The sequence below is a fragment of the Dreissena polymorpha genome, chromosome 4, assembly GCF_020536995.1.
Source record: "Dreissena polymorpha isolate Duluth1 chromosome 4, UMN_Dpol_1.0, whole genome shotgun sequence".
In the NCBI taxonomy this organism is placed as follows: domain Eukaryota; kingdom Metazoa; phylum Mollusca; class Bivalvia; order Myida; family Dreissenidae; genus Dreissena; species Dreissena polymorpha.
In genome coordinates this window covers 54,109,360-54,126,470 of record NC_068358.1, presented here as the reverse complement: position 1 = coordinate 54,126,470, position 17,111 = coordinate 54,109,360, and the positions used below count along the sequence as shown (strand labels likewise).

The following is a 17,111-nucleotide window of genomic DNA, read 5'->3' as shown; positions in this document are numbered from 1 at the left end:
ATTCGCCGCGTTCGTCGGTCTTATTCATACAATGATCGAAGATCCCCACGCGCTTTATTGGGTAATTATATTCTGCATAAATGTGTATGTGTCCAATTAGATTCTTTTTTACAAAAGTAAGCACCTCCTATAAACGCGTTCCCAATTCTTATTGGAGAACAACTAGAGAGTCGATATACAAATCGGCAACATTAGATTATTACGGGTATATCGACACAGCTTCGAGGAATAAGGCCCGCTATCGAGAAAAGACTGTCGGTGTGGAAGCAGATATCCGGATAGTTATACTGATAACAAGAATATATATAAACAGTGATGTCGGTTTCAATGCTATCAATCTGTTTCATAAGCGTATGCTTATATGAATCTCATATGTGCAATGCGCACACAATTCAGTATCGCATGAAGGAAAATTCAACATTTAGGAATACATACAGGCGGATTACAGACGCAGGACGGATCGCCTGTGTTGCCGATTGCACGAAAGATCATTGGTGTCTGTCTGCTGTCTACGATGAGGAGCTACGAACGTGCGACCTTTCATCCTACTCGCCAGATGAGACCATGTCTCAAACAGAAATACAGTCTGGGTCAAGGACATACTACCATAATGCACAAGGTATGTGTTGCCTGTTTTACAACTTAAATGAAATTGCAGTTATTTAAATGGATGCATAGAGTCGAAAGTTCTGACGGACTGTATTGTATAGTTTATGCAAGAAAACGAAACAATAAATTGTATCAATAACTAAACACATATTGATTGTTAACTCCTCTGATAGGTGAGACTTCTTATCATAACACACGGTCCATAAAAATCTTACATATACAGAAAAAACATTAGCACACAATGGTTGTCATACTTAAATATATTGTGTTCGATTCTGTTACAGAGTTGACAGCCGTTGTAGGTATCAATGTCTGGCAGTCATCCACGATGGGCGACCTGTCTGGATCCCTCGCCATTGACCGATTCTTCGGCACCACGTATCTAGCATGCTTTCATAGCAAAGGGAGTTTTGGAAACTACCTGATTGTGGAGTTGGAATCGATGTCCAATCTGGTCCATGTTGATATCTTATTCCGGACAGATCTTCAATATGATGGTAAGCTTAACTGCATATTATTGATTAAACATTTTCAGTGTATACTTATGCACTGTTCTTGAAGGTTTGTGCTTATATTATAGATTTTATGGTACGAGTCGAAGTAAAATGTATACCTGATTAACATTTAATCAACATATACGAATGATAATTCACATAAAAGAGTCGATATTCAAATGAAATAAAATGACAGTAATTTATCTAAAAACCTGTTTCGTATGAATGAAACACAGTTAGTTATGTGACCGTTGCTTTACTGTACGCTCGGCACGATCGTTATGATAAAAGGTCTCTAAAGGCCTGTCGGAAAATCATGGGTACAGAAACTTAAATATAAAGTATTACTGTTCCTTTAAATTTGACCGAACTCAGTATGTAATTTGTAGTTTGGTGGGCAAATGCGCATTACATCTTAAGTATGCTATCTTAATGTATGTATATAATAATATTTATAAGAAGCACATAAAACCTGTCCTGTTTCGTATAAAAATTGAAAATTTACACAACAGGAGAGAAATTTTACTATACTATAATGTTCGAGCATACAAACAATCTTATCTAGCTTCGCGTATGTCGTATTGTTTATTTTAAAGTCAGGAATAGAGAAATAGACGTGCTGGTAGCCAACAGTCAGGCGGGGTTGGAGACCAACCAAGCAAAGTTCTGTGGTCACTACTATGGCCCACCAGCCGACAAGTATCTGCCAGGAAGAGTCAAATGCGCCCCAAATACCATAGGGGCAATACGTGAAGTTCAGTCAAACCATTGACGAATATCTGAATATTTGTGAGGTCTCTTTTTATTCCAAAATGTAACTGTACGGGTTCGGAATTTCGAAAAAAATCGTGTTCCTGACTTAGCAATTCACAGTAAGATAATTTCTTAATGGAAATAAATTAATTTGCTCAGTCCCTAATTAGCTCAGTACAAATCTCTTGCCGTAAATAATTTGTCCTTTAACTAATACAATTTGCTCATAGCATAAACTAATCCTTTTTTTCAAAAAGCTGGACTAAAGAAATCATGGACAGTTTACATAGTGGTTTTACATTCTGCCTTGTTATGAGTTCCAATTTATCATAAAAATTAATTAGATCATTCAAATCTTTGGTTAAAAATGTATTGATATATATGTGTTTATGTGTACGAATGTGGAGAGGTAGATACGATTTTTGGATGCACATTGTTTTCGAGTGATAATTGTACGTATGATGGAAAAAATGCTGGAGGAAGGATAAGGTACGTGTGTCTGTTGGTTTTAAGTAAAAAGATTAATGTGTAAAAATGTTGAGCAGGATATTCAAAGACCTTTGGACAGAAATCGGTCAGATTTAACTTATATGCATGTTCTTATGCGATTCATTTTTTTAATATGAACATATTTTCAGCGACGGCATACGTCGTCACTCATATTGTGGCGTTTGTGTAAATATCAGTTTGATACATCACAGTATGAATTGAAAACATTTAAGTATTGAAACAACTTAGTGGCTATATATTTAAAACACATGTAAATTGCATATTTGTTTTTATACGAAGTAAAACGTGTTTTAACTTGCTTTTTCATTTTCAAAGTAAGTAAGACATTGTTTCGAAAACATCTCAACAAAGGCAGCGCCTTAACACAAATATACTTAAAATTCACTACCTATCATTTATTTTTAAAGATCCAACCGTTTTTTCCTGAACAATTAAGTTAAAAGCACAATTATTTTCTATTAACCTATTACCCTGAACAATACTAATAATAATAAAATATAAGGTCTTATATTGATAATTGATCTTTTTAAGTATTTACAATCCTTCGCTTATTGCATTGATCATACCTTTTTATTATTAACATAACCATTGTTAACGTTGTATTTGGATTTTTCTAAAATTCATTAATAACCAGTTACATGGATTTTATCCGTGAGTGTTTTAAAAGGCCGAGGCTGCAGGCGAGGCCATTCGATTTCATCATTTATTTTTGTAATTGATGTGCTGAACTATAAACTGCACATATTTAACCCATTTATGCCCAGTGGACTCTCCCATCCTTCTTAGTTGGATCAATTTATTTCCAAAATTAGGGATGTCAAGTATATTTATTTCTATATTTAGAATATTTCTTACAGAAATTTCTTTAAGCAAACAGCGCAGCGGCGTCTCATCTGGGTCTACGCTGTTTGCAATGTCCTTTTTTCAGGACGCTAGGCATGAATGGGTTAAAAATGTTCATATATCAAACATATCATTTTAACTAATATGGATTATGCATTTTCTCAAGTTGCAGTCTCAAGCCTTCGTTATTGTTAGACAATTAAAAACTTCGTTAGGTTGTGAGTTATGCTTAATAAGTCTCCTGGACTTTCTGGATTTTAGGACAATTTTGGAAAACGAATGATATTTGTATTGAATCACTTAAATACAGCGCAAGATCAACCTAAATACAAATTTACAGGAGTGTTACCTAATAATTAACAACATTTTTTTCATTTAAACCTACCAATCATGTTGTTTTTCTTCCAGAAAAAAATAGTAAAGCTATAAACCATGCAGTCCGATTGAAACAAGACTACTTACATATATTGATAGAATAACCGTTGTAAAAATATTCACGTCCTTTCACTTATTACACATTGTCGTTTGTGAAATACCAACTCCCTTCTTGACAGTAAAAAAAGAGATGTTTGTTCCATTTTATATGTTTTAATACACCTTACAAAATAAGACGTTATGTTCTTATTCAAAAGTTTGAAAATTGCGGATTAAATATAGTTTTTATATGTGAATACTCTTAAATAGGGTCATTGTTAAATCAATTGTATAAATGTTATTATAGTTAATGTGCATTTTTAATGGAAGGGAAATACCATGTTACTACTGTTAAGGATGTTTTCCACATTTTTTGAAGTATTTACGATGCATGACAATTTTATATATGTGGGCAAAGATAACACAGTACATACAATTATAATTTAAGAGTTTAAAGCGTGTTCATATTCGATTCTACAAGATTTTATATATTATGGAATATGATGGATGCATTCTGTGTGAATATCTGTATTTAATTATAAAAATGTTGTCATAAAAATTATTGCTTCACATAACTAGTATGTATTAGTATGTTTGTTTGCACACAAAGTATTAGTGTTTTCCGTTTTATATTTACTGGAACATCTTTAACACAAGTTCTAAGGATTCAACGGCATTTAAAATCTAACAACATCAAAGGAATTGTTCCACTGCTGGATAATCTATTCACCACAATATTTAAAGGCTTAGTTAATAAAAATAGTTCCCCTAAGGATTTCCACACTGTTTATTCGTTCAGCGTAAAATTGAAAAATATTGTGCTCATTCAAACATTAAATTAAGCTCATGTAAATTGTTTCGAAATAAATATACAGAACTTAATCATCTCCAAATCCAATGCTACGGAACAGTTGGGATGACGTAAACATTAAATTGAAATGTCAATCCATTGAAATGCATCTTAATACTCTTATCGATGTGTGACGTATTCGTTATCAACAAATAATTTTATATAATAACGGTACCCAAACCATGTAAAGGACACTGTACGATGTTATTTGAGAAGTACACAAGTGGTTAAAACATCGATTCGCTGATCAAATCGCCATGTACGATATCTTATCAGCCCGATGTTTTTGCTCTTTAAATCATCAGCTTGTCCGCTCGACGTATGTACCTTAAATTTATGACCATGAATGTGATAAGTTATTGTGTTAAGATACGGACATGTTTTTACTGGGTTTATTTAATGCCATTAATTTGATTAGCTATTGAGTTAATAAAAGGAAATGTTTGAATGGGTTTGTTTTAAAGTCACAAAATTACATTAGGGTCATAACTGAACATTCACGTCCAGTGTTTCATGTCAACCCACTTTTTCAATTTGAATGCACACAGAACGACATGTGTAAAAATATGTGAACGTTAGTTGTTTTATTAATAAAGATCTTCTGGTAACACAATACCTATTTTGTTTAGTTTATCGCCAATTTAATTATATATTGAACGGTATGGAACTATAATTACAAAAATTGCTTCTAAATTGGACCATTTTAACAAGTTTATACGAGTATGTAAACAAATTTTTCGGACAGCACTTAATGTTTTAATGATTGCAGTGACGTTCAAACTAAACTTGTTCCCTTGCGTAATGAAAGCAGTGAAAATATAGCTGATATACTTCCCAGATGGCAATCGAAAGCTATTCATTTGATTTTAACCGGTAACATTTCACATAATTGAGCAAGATATTATATATTATAAATTAAAGATACTTGTAATTAATATGTGTCTTTATCAAACTATAATGATTTTTAACAATAGTCGGTCTATCTTCTAACCAAAAATATAAATATTGAAACAATAATACAAATTTAACGCATGTCGCAAAACGATTTTAAATTATATTGATGGGTTATTATCAGCAGAGTTTCAAGACATCGTCAAATAGGTCAATCGGGCATAATCAAATCACGAATATAAAGGTTTCTTACATTGCATTTAAACCAACAGTAAACAGTTACAGTCGTTAACATAATGATACTAACATACACTTTCCCTCAAAGCTGCTTCCGATATAATGGTCCCTTGAAGGCTTTCAGTGGACCTCACAAAGTTGAGCAACCAACGAATACAGTTGCATAGAAGCCCGGGATATTCCCCAAAATGTCGCATAGATATCGGTCAGGGTTAGGCTGTTTTTGTCTAATGCCGAACACACGCTCCAGATTATTGTCAAGATGTCGGCGATCCCTTGAAAATTCATTTCCTGAAATTGCTCACATCGATATTGTTTTCAATTGAATAAATTTAAATGCCTCTTATGCAAAAACTGTGTACCCCTGATTTATCCCTTAACCACTTAAATACGTATTTCGACGCATGTGTAGCACCTTAGAAAGTTAAAATTTAATAACATACCTTTCTTAATAGATTGAAGTTGTAAAGGCTTTAGTTCAACCCTTAGATACTGATGAGCAGCAAACAGCATAAACCCTGAACAGACTGCGAGTTACTCGCAGGCTGTTCTGGTTTTATGCTGTTTGCACATAGCCATTTTCACTTTGCTTCTGCGTAGGAAAGGGTTAAGTTGTGGTATATATTTAAAAGTTCCGAGGCCTATTATTTCGCTTCAACTGAGAACTGTCAAGGAATCTCTACCGTAAAGAGCTTCCATAACAATCTCCGATAAGTACTATTTTAAGCATTGAATGATGGCGTAGGCTTAAGAACGCTTATGATCATGCTTACATCACCGAACTGGTGACACGCATCTGATTTATTTGTTATAACGACGGAAAACGTTGCAATCTCAAAGTCCGAGCATCTGTCTGGTATTTTTATTTAACAATTTATCATAAAAAAACAAAATAGGCGGTTGTTGTGTGCGTTTTTTGTGCTTGTTGAAACAAATTGCATCACATCTAATAAGAGCCCTTTCATTTAAAAATAGAAAAGCATGACAAAAGTTACTGCGTTTGAATCAATTTTAATAATAAGACGAGTTAAATATGGATAAACACTTAGTATGCCAAAGTAGAACGTTATAATCATGAAGCGTCACTAACGAATCTGAAATCTCATGGGGGATTTCCAACGTATCCATTGGTTTGATTGTTTGTATTTCAGTCTTCTGTTCAAATTCATTTAACGCAAGGAACTCTCTGCCTTCAAAGCCAGCGAATTTATGATTTCATACAATGTTATGCGTATTAGTTTCAGGCTTTGTTAACGTTTCAAGGCATGGACAAACGTCCCGCATCGCAGCTCACAGGGATTAAAAACAAAGGCTTACATTATTTGTCAGTATGGGATAGCCTGACATTTTGCGTTATGGTATTTAATATTTAGTACTACATGGTCTATTTCCTATCTCAAACTGTGTACTTGCTTTTAAGGGTTATCATTCGTGTGTCTTACATATGTTGTGAGAAACAGCGTCTTTCATTGATAGCCAGCATCAGCACTAAACCATTCAAAATCTTTATCATATAAAACGGCTAAATACAACACAAATATTATACACATATATAATGTTCATTGTGTTAGTCGCGTGCCATGGTGTGGAGATTAACGTTTTACTGAATATTTTTGGTTTAGCCTTCGTTGTTCAGGGAGCTTTGTCTTTAAAAAGCTTCGATTAAATTGTTATTGCTCAAACTACGAAAAACACCGAAATGTACTGGTGTTTAAATGTTTGTGTCAGAAGTGATTTCTATTATATTGCACAATTGATATACTGTAAATGTCAAGCCATATTAATGAATCATTAAAAATGGTGTAATTTTAATTTTCTAATGGATAGCGTACATCTATATTTGCTAGACAAAACATGACAATACCATGCAGTTATCGCTTACAGTTCCGGGGTATTGCAAATGTTATCTTTATTATTTGTCATGGCGAAATGATGTCAACACAGTCAGTTTTATATTATAGAATGTATATATAAACTTGCATTTATTTACATTGGTAAAAAAGCAAAGGAATATTATTGTTTCGGATTTATTTTTGTAACATAATAAGTTACAATAATAATTAATATTATGTGATAAAAAATTAAGGTATCTTTAGAGAACACTCACTGAAAATCAATGATATTTACTTAAGTTACCGCAAGAGTCTCTGTAGCAACTATGGAACGTGGTAGATGTAGATGTCATTTCACTATCTTAGGCCTGGAACAAAGTGTCATAACAATTCTGTGCCAATATGGGGTGGATTCGGTCCATTTTGTCTCTGAAAACATTAATTTACTTTATTATTGTTTTATTTCAATAAAGCAGTTTTTCACGACGCGATACTCTCAACGTATGTCTGTATTAGGAACATACAGAAATAAGATATACTTTATTATCACAATATGTTTTATTACAAGATAAAGCAATATAATTAATGTATCCCAATTATCTGTCAAAAGATTCTGATTTATTTTTAAACTGATATTTTTCTTAAGTTATTATACTATTACTGTGTTTATTTGTTGGCCGCCGGTATGCTTAGAATGTATGTATTCATTTTAAAACGTGTATAAGTACCTCCTAATAAAGTTAAACACAATCACATTATTTATGGATCTAGCAGAGTTTGTTGAATACCCAAGTAGACAAGTGTTTTATTTCTAAAAGCAAAATATAATCCTGGTAACAAGTCATCGTTTATGTTTAAGATAACTGACATTGCCAGAATAAATGTGTTAAATTTTTCAACACCACGTTTCCAAAATGGACGATCAGTATTTTTAATTATATTTAAAATACTGTTTGTTCCAAGTATCGAATGAATGTTACTAATGTATATGTATTAAAAATGCATGTTCAAATAATACATTCTATTTAGTTTATCAACTGATATAGAGGTCCCCTTTATCAATAGATCACAAATAAATTTAATTCCAGCATTGAACGATTGCTGGATGGGATAGTTCTGCCAATGTCGCGGCTTAAATTCGATAATTCTTCTGGCTGAACAAAGGGAGGTTATCATCTATATGAATTTTTGTTATACAATTCACAGTATGGTACCATAACAAGCTTCACTGATGGAAATTCAAAACATTCATTAGGAAATATATTTTGCGTCTTGAAAGTCTAAATAAGATTTTTTAAACACATCGAAATAATTCATTAATGTAATCTTAGCAATAACATTTGACTTTTTATATTATTTGAGTATAGTGAACGGCGTGCGCGTCATACACGTACACAAACTTGTGGAAAGAACAGTTACTACTGGTTGAAATGCATAACGTATTAGTTGTTACACATTTGACATACAATTTGGGATGTATTTAAAATGTCCACAATGGCTTGTGATTTTTCAATAGATTTCGGTATAAATCACGTGCAGATGCCGCCTAATTTATTAAAGAATGTTATTCTTACTAGGCTGCCGAAAGCAGTAGTTGTAGACAAATGTACGGTCATTGTCTGAAGCGAACAATATTCTCTGAATTACGTAAATTACAGCTATAATTAAAAACAGACAATGTAGTAAGGAATGTGATTTGCACTCAGATTATAGAACATCAGTGAACAAGGTCTGCACGTACTTATGCGTATGCTATTGTTCAGTTTAAAACACAATTCAGGTGCTTTGCATGTAACTTGCATGTGTTTCAAGCTTGAATGATTAAGGCAGTTGTTAAATCTGAGGCGTGTGTCGCTTTTTTGCTGCATTTGAAATGCCTTCAGATCAGGTATTATCTGTTGAGGGTAATAAGATCAGTCACTTATGCGCATACTCACTAAACCAGTCCAATGGGTATTTTCATGCTAGCGACCTGATGCGTACCCCCATTGTGTTCACTGTTGTGTGTCTACACTTTTAATTATCATGCAAGGTTATGTTTTTTGGGGTACATGGGTCAAATATTAGCCTTCTTGGACACGTTTTGATTTCAAAAGATGAACGGCTAATTCAAATAACTCATAATACTGTGTTGCGAGCAGTTTAATGAAAGGAGCTCATAGTGTGCAGATTGAGCTGCACGTTTTTACAGCTATCAACTGAACATTGTTTTGGTTGCAAAGTGCTTTTTGAATTATGTTCCTTTCTTGAAGAGAATGTGTCATTCCCTTGTTTATTTGGACAAAAGCCGCAACGTCCCATGGGTTCTGTACCATGTTTCAAATAAAAACTATTCGACATAATCATCCGTATTTATTTTGTCATGAAAACGTTTTGGTGATAATTTCAGTTGAAGCCTGTGAAATTGTGTGAATGTCGTTAAGGTCCTTCTTATAGCATATTTAAAGGTGGGGGTCCAAACAAACTTTTTAATTAATTGAAAATCATAAAGGTCGGTCCCACGTTTGCTTTTTTGCTATTATCTCTATGGTAAGTTAAGCAGCAAGTCATGCAGTGTTTCGACTGCTCGAATTCACGGGAAAGTTGCGCATTGACTTGGAAATTCACGAAAACATTGCGAAACTGGTAAGATTGTATTTCTATTTTTGATTGATAATTTATGATGAACGTATAGTTAAATTGTATGCAAAAATGGAAACACGTCAAACTTTCATAAACAAGTCCAGTTTGCTTTCTTGCAACTCATCTTTATTCATAATTGTTATTTTTATTTTATTTTTTTTAACACCTATCACAAACAACCAAATAAATAAATAAATATTAACCTTTTTTGTTTAATCAAAAGAAAACCACAAGGTCAAAAAAGTATATATTAGCATATCTTGTATAATATGTTTTGAACATTATTGCTGCCACATGGTATCACTTTGTTTTTATGATCATATACATGTATACATTATATGTCTTATATTGAATTAAAAAAATAACTGTGTGCATACATGTACTTAATTCTCTAAATTTGTGTGTAAAAATTTAAACATTTAAATGGTGCTTGATTTGTTGTCAGGTGTTGACATTATCGGTGTGCGCAGCTCGGCTCAAACACAGATCCTGCAAACCCGAGGTCGAAGTCCGATAAACCGAAGAGTGCCTCCAAAAGAGTATTTTCTACGGATAACTTACACTAAGTAGAGACTTAACAACGGCACGCACATGTGTATGTTTTCGTAAAATGTTATAAATCATACAACACCCTAACGATATATGTCATACATTTCTTACAGGCGTACTTGTACAAACTCGCAATGCCTGTTAATGCTGTGGCAAATCATAATTTTTGTTTAACAGATCATTCATTATTTACACAATACATAATACAAACTTAAATCATTTCCAACGTTCAACTTATTGTACAATTGAATTATTTCTGTATTGAGTATGATCAGGTATCCGAGTCGGTACTTGGCGACTGTTTTAAAATCTGTAAAGGTCTAATAAATTAAATAAACAGTGATGATAAAGATGATATCTCAGTCGGATTACTTTATAAGAGAGAGCATAGATCACATTGTGACAGCCACTTCTGATAAAATGTATATTGTATACGAAGAAAGTGTGTTTTTTTTGTGTTCATAGACACAAGTTTTGTCGGGCATGTTTATCTGTAGAATTGATCACTTTCGAGTAAAATAATCCAATTATACGTGTTGTTCTCACTTACATTAAGTTAATGTTGTGTTTTCGAGTATATATACATATCAAATGGATACAGATGTTATTGAATGGTAGCATATCAATGCAAGTTTGGATACGGGATCGTGTAACTAATATATTGTCTGCGGCATCACATTAAAACAACAACAACAAAGGCTCTGTGGATAGCAATGCCTTATCATACATATTGCACGTTTAATAATAGAAAACAATGAGGTGATTCAAAATGCATCGTCGTGGATGAAATAAAACTAGACAAATCATTGAAGTCGAGGAGTGTCTACCAATTCCTGACATATCCTTCCCTGTGACCACGAATACTGGGGTTGCATGCCATCAGTGTACAGGCGCCCTAAACAAAAACAAAAACATGGTGTGTGTTTTTTTCAGTCATGAATCAATTAGTATTTTTTTAAAGTAACGAACATAATAAGATTGAAGACGTGAATGAATGAATACAAGTATACCGATTGCATGGATTTAATATATTTAGCGAGTTCCGACAGTTTTTGCTTGCAACGTCATCAATCGTTTCAAAGTGAATATAATGCCAGCACATCTGCTAAGCAGTGGTTATAACAGGCCAAACTATTTTTACTACTTATTCATCTAACATCGATTAAATACACAAACATCAGGCACGTACGCTGGGGTGGGGGGGGAGGGGGGTATGGGGCTCGGGCACCCTAGCTGGTTGTCAAGTAAGGATTTTTTTAATAATGGACCTTCTGCAATGAAGGGGCCCAAAGTACACTTCCCCTCAATACAAAAAAGGAGATGGGTTTTATTTTCCCTGATAAACAGGGGGATTAGCGCTATTTTACTCGCCAGTGGAGATATGCCCCTAGGCAATGTTTTTATGGCCTTGTACACAAATCCCCTGTTAGTCAATACCCCCTTGTGATCCTGAATGCTTCATCTATCGATGGTTGGTGTCACACTTTTTGAGAAATAGAGAGAAGCAGCGTATGGAAGCAAACGATACAGGAGGTCGTAGGCCTGAATATTGCTGACGTTAATAATTTGTGAAAAACAAATAATGTTGGAAGCGATAAGAGAGGTGATATAGACAATTATTAATTACTTTGAACCGGCAAGTTTCTTTGTCAAAGTCCAAGGCCCAAATCTTCGCCAAAAATCTATGGACCGGAACGAAAGTCATACTTCATCCGAAAGTCTTGTAGGTAGACTCACACACCAAATATCAGGTCAATATCTTAATGCGTTTTGAAAAAAAGTCTGGATAATGAAATGCCGGACAAACGGACAGACAGTCCAACTGTCATATGCCACCCTACCGGTGCATAATAATCAGCTTAATATCTGAAAGAGTTGCAAAAAAACCTCAGGAAAACGGTTATTATAGTGAAAATTTAAGCCCAAGGCCGGAACAAATTTTACACTTTATCTTTCGGTCATGTAGGTAGACTCGCATACAAAAATCAGCTAAAAATCTGATTTAGTTCCGTAAAACAACCTACGGAAAACGGTTATTATAGAAAACGTTTCAAGATCCAATCTAATGTCACAGTTGTTAACAATTTTGATGGTTTATCTGTGTTGATGGTGGTGAAAGTAAAACGGTGTAGTAGATGATAAACATTTTATTAGGAATTCACTTTGAAACTTTAGAGAAGGCTTGAATTCAAAGAGAAAATAGTATTATTGTTATACGTCAGTCATACTTTATGATACATATCTTTACAAAGGTTTTTGTTTTTCAAAGTTTGCTTTCCTTCTTCATCAAATATAATACATTTCTGAAAATACTGTTCACACCAATACTTAAAGCTTTAGACTCCAGAAAGGTGCTGATTTACTTGTTATATTCCATAAATTTATATTACAAAACAATTTTTGTTAAGCATTTAAATTCACCTTGAAAAGTGCAAAAATAAAACAAAATAGGGATGAAAGATCCGTCCCACACGGGAAGACCCCTCCCGCACCCTCCCTGGTTGGGCCCCTAGTAAAAAATTCCTGCGTACGACCCTGTAACAACTTTTGTCTATAAAAAGTAAAGTTCAGCATAAAGTATGATGGCATTACCTGTCCGTTGTAACCACACCTACAAGTGTTACATCCATCGTTACTGTATTGCTGTCCTGGGGTCACAGGACGACCTACGAAGTCGTAACAATAACCTGCAAGAATAATGGGGATGTTCAGAACTAGCAAATTTAGCCAGGCTATGTTAAAGCTAAGCAGAAACTTTTTAATAACTGTGCATTTATGTATTGCCATGTTATTCGTCATTAAACGTTTCAATTCAAAATTGTTCGTTAGATTTTGAAAAACATAAGTACAAACAAAACGCATATTCATAAGTGATTCATAACCTCATTTAATTATCCGTCGCATGAATGTCCACAAATGTTCCCTTAAACGCAGTCCATATTTATAGTTTTCATATAAACACAGTCCGCGTTAAAATATTCCCATATCCTCTATTTAAATAACAAAACATTTGTAAAAGAAGCATTCATTGGTAAACAATGCTTATATGTTTTGTTTATTTTCAAATCGGACCGTCGTTTGTAGTTTGTACGAGTGTCTTCATCAGATTAAAAGGAGAAAGTCATCCTGAGAAAAGCGCTGACATTTCTTTATATTTTGTTCATATTCGTGCTAACGAAAACACGAAAATGAAGCTGAACAAAACATACTATCGAAGTACTTACGGACTTGGGGAAAGACCTGTCTCTGGCGGCCATAATATCCGGTATTTCCTAATATTTCTGAAACAACACGGCGAACCCCATCATCATCATCATCATCATCATCATCATCATCATCATCATCATCATCATCATCATCATCATCATCATCATCATCATCATCATCATCATCATCACCACTACCACCACCATCATCATCATCATCATAATTGTCATCATCAAAATCATCATCATAATCATCATCATAATTACTATTATTACTTTATTAGTATTATTTTTATTATTATTATTATAATTACAAATTATTTTTATTATTATTACTTTTATTCATTATAATCATTATTATTATTATTATTATTATTATTATTATTATTATTATTATTATTATTATTATTTTTATTATTATTGATATTATAAATTATCATTATTATTGTTAAAAGTGCAACAACCATAACAAAAACTGAAATTAAAAAAAAGTTCAACCTATAACATTAAATAGCAAGAAAAGATACTTACGCGCTTGGGTAAATGCTAAGCAGCCAAAAAAGAGGCAGAGACAGATGGCGAATTTGTGCATGTTGATCTGAGTTCTCTTTTTGGAGGTTATCTGGACAGTAAATTACTAAGAGTTGTTTGTAACTGACAAAGCTTCAGTGTCTTATATACAGTGGCAGGTAGGATTTCGGACGTGACCGATTTGTCAACATACATTACGTTAATGTGGTTTATGCGTCCTATTAAACTGTATTTTTAACCAATCACTTCCTTGCGTTAGTGTTACAATACGTTTAAAATAAAGCTAATTTAATTGACTAATTACGTTCACGCGCACGCTCATAAGAAACGTCAAACAGTACATCAATTACTTAATGAACTTAGCTTAGGCACGCCATGCGGTAAATTTTTAAAATGCTCTCACATGTACCGAGATAAAAAGACCAATGATGTTGCTGAATAAACGTATGCCTCATTAATACTTTAATAGTTTTTCACTGTTTTCGTTACAGAATAACCACGACTGAAAAAGATAAAAGGATGATGGTTTAACCAAACAGTTAATAAAATGTATTAGTACAATGTAACTAAATGATAGCGCTACCGTATTTATTTGTCGGTTAATTTGTTTCGGTGAAAATAGTACTAGTGTATTTTTATATTAAAGTTTTAATTGTTGTTTCATGTGAATACATAAAGATTAACGGCTCTATAAAGGTGAAGATACGTAATTATTTACAGATTTAAAAAAAATCATATTTTATTTATAAAGGTTATCAAAAAACAATATATATATATATATATATATGCTATTGGACATCATAATAAAAAAATGAGCAATACAACTTGTTTTGAGCTCAAAATAAAGTGTCCTCCAAGTCAATTGTGTTTACAAACAATCAGTTTTATTTACATCGCTGTTTACTCGCGAAAGAGAAAGTGAAAGTGACTCAGGTCACCAAAAAATATAACGATGACTTTAAACGTTTTCCGGTATCACTCACAAAGTAGGTCTCTTCTAAATGGTTAAAACGTTTGTAGTGATCTAATAAGTAACTTTCTGTTGGTAAAAAGTTGTTAAAATAGAATTAAAATTGAATTTTCTTTCGGCTTTTTTAGCATATCGATGGTCCCAATTCAAAATGCCGAACTTACAAAAACACAAGTTTTCAAGAGACGTATTTTTGTTAAACATTTCTTGCACAAAATCAAATAAATATTATTTTTAACATTTTTAAAAGTGTCTCGTGATAGAGCATGTTCGTATGGAATTAATTTGACGTTAAGTTAATAAATCTGCTGTTAAATGTATCTTCGTCATTTAGACTTGCATTTATGTGATGTTTCGGCAAATTGGACAGCTAATTGTAATAGATATCGTTTCAATAGAATAAATTATTCCACTGTTTTCCATTAGATATAGCAAAGCAATGCGTGTTTTTCTGTTTTACACGGTGGCACAGAGGTGACAACCGCAATTCTTTATTTATATTGTGGCCTCAGCTTAGTAACTTGTGGGAACAACTTATAAAGTTGAGGGAACAACTTCATAAGTTGTGGCTTCAACTTAATAACTTGTGGAAACAACTTTTAAAATAACTTGTGGAAACAACTAAGTACGTTGTCCCCACAACTTATTAAGTTGAGACCTCAGCTTAGTAACTTGTGGCCACAACTTCCTTACTTGTTCCCAAAACTTATTAAGTTGAAGCCTCAACTTTGTAATTTGTTCATTTAACTTACTAAGTTATTCCTTCAACTTAATAACTTGCGGGAACAACTTTGCAAGTTGAGGCCTCAACTTAGAAACTTGTGGAGACAACTTCATAACTTGTTTCCACAACTTATTAGTTGTTGCCTCAACTAAATAACTTGTGGGACCTACTAAGTTGAGGCCACTACTTTAAGTTTAACCAATCAGATCGGCGTTTCATCTTTACCGTTTTATCACAATTAGTACCCCCTTATACTACTAGGTGCTCGGGTTCGAGCGCCGGTCTGAGCACTATCCCTGTAAGCTATAGATCCCCGATTCGAACCCTGTCTGAGCACATGCCATGTAAGCCATGGATCCCAGATTTGAGACCCTATCTGAGCAATCGCCAAGTTAGCGACTGGGCTCAGGGTTCGAACGCTGGTGTGAAAACTAGCCACATAAGCGACGGATTCCGGTTTCGAATCCAGGCCTGATAGCTCCCTTTTTGAACGATGGGTCTTTGGGTTTTAGCCCCAGTCCAAGACTTTCCCTGTAAGCGACTGGGACCCCAGTCTGAGCATTCGCACTCTACGTAACGGGTCCCGGTTTGGAGGCCCTGCCCGAGCACTCATCCTGTATGCTATGGGCCCCGGGCTAAAATCCCGGCTAAGTACTTACCATTTAAGCGAACGGACCCTGATCCAAGTCATAGTCTAAGCGCCGGACCCGAAAAATGCGAGATTTATAGTTACAGGGCTAGTGCTCAGACCGGCGCTCGAACCCGAACACCCATCGCTTGCAAGGCGAGCTCTTATTCCGGGACTCGAAACCAGGAAATATTGCTTACGGAGCTAGTGCTCATTTCGGCAACCGGTCGCTTAGAAGGCGAGTGCTCAGTATGGTATGTTAGCGACGGCTGTTTGGTTCGAGTCCCTGTGTGAACCCGTAGCTTTCGGTGCGAGTGCTCAGACTGAGGTTCGCAAACGGGATCCTTCCCTTACTGGGCAAGTGGTAAGACACAGGCTTGAACCCGGGATCCATAGCTTTCAGGGCTAGTACTCAGACTGGGGCTCGAAGCCGGGACCTGTCACTGTT

The 17,111-nt window shown here is 34.3% G+C and overlaps 1 protein-coding gene and 1 long non-coding RNA gene across 3 annotated transcripts; one reads left to right on the top strand and one right to left on the bottom strand.

Annotated features, from left to right (window-relative positions):
- Window positions 1-238: 238 nt before the first annotated feature.
- On the top strand, window positions 239-3,298 carry LOC127879503 (uncharacterized). The gene is made up of 3 exons (XM_052426366.1): window positions 239-619; window positions 894-1,106; window positions 1,700-3,298. Exons 1-3 carry the CDS (start codon window positions 316-318, stop codon window positions 1,873-1,875), a joined length of 693 nt encoding a protein of 230 aa, XP_052282326.1. The 5' UTR covers window positions 239-315; the 3' UTR covers window positions 1,876-3,298.
- An 8,030-nt stretch (window positions 3,299-11,328) lies between these two features.
- Window positions 11,329-16,150, bottom strand: LOC127876376 (uncharacterized). 2 transcript variants are annotated; one of them, XR_008047842.1, is made up of 5 exons: window positions 15,325-16,150; window positions 14,342-14,432; window positions 13,829-13,885; window positions 13,197-13,291; window positions 11,329-11,499 (listed from the first exon to the last, which is right to left on the bottom strand). It is a non-coding gene; the product is annotated as an uncharacterized LOC127876376 (long non-coding RNA). The 2 variants fall into 2 exon arrangements; XR_008047843.1 differs by having other exon boundaries at window positions 14,342-14,843; window positions 15,325-15,438.
- Window positions 16,151-17,111: the final 961 nt, after the last annotated feature.

Bases quoted from the DNA above. Each gene is read 5' to 3' on its own strand.
- LOC127879503 (XM_052426366.1), top strand. From the start codon at position 316: ATGTCGGTTTCAATGCTATCAATCTGTTTCATAAGCGTATGCTTATAT. The intron at 620-893 runs GTATGTGTTGCC...ATTCTGTTACAG, and splicing joins ATACTACCATAATGCACAAG to AGTTGACAGCCGTTGTAGGT. The intron at 1,107-1,699 runs GTAAGCTTAACT...TTTATTTTAAAG, and splicing joins GACAGATCTTCAATATGATG to TCAGGAATAGAGAAATAGAC.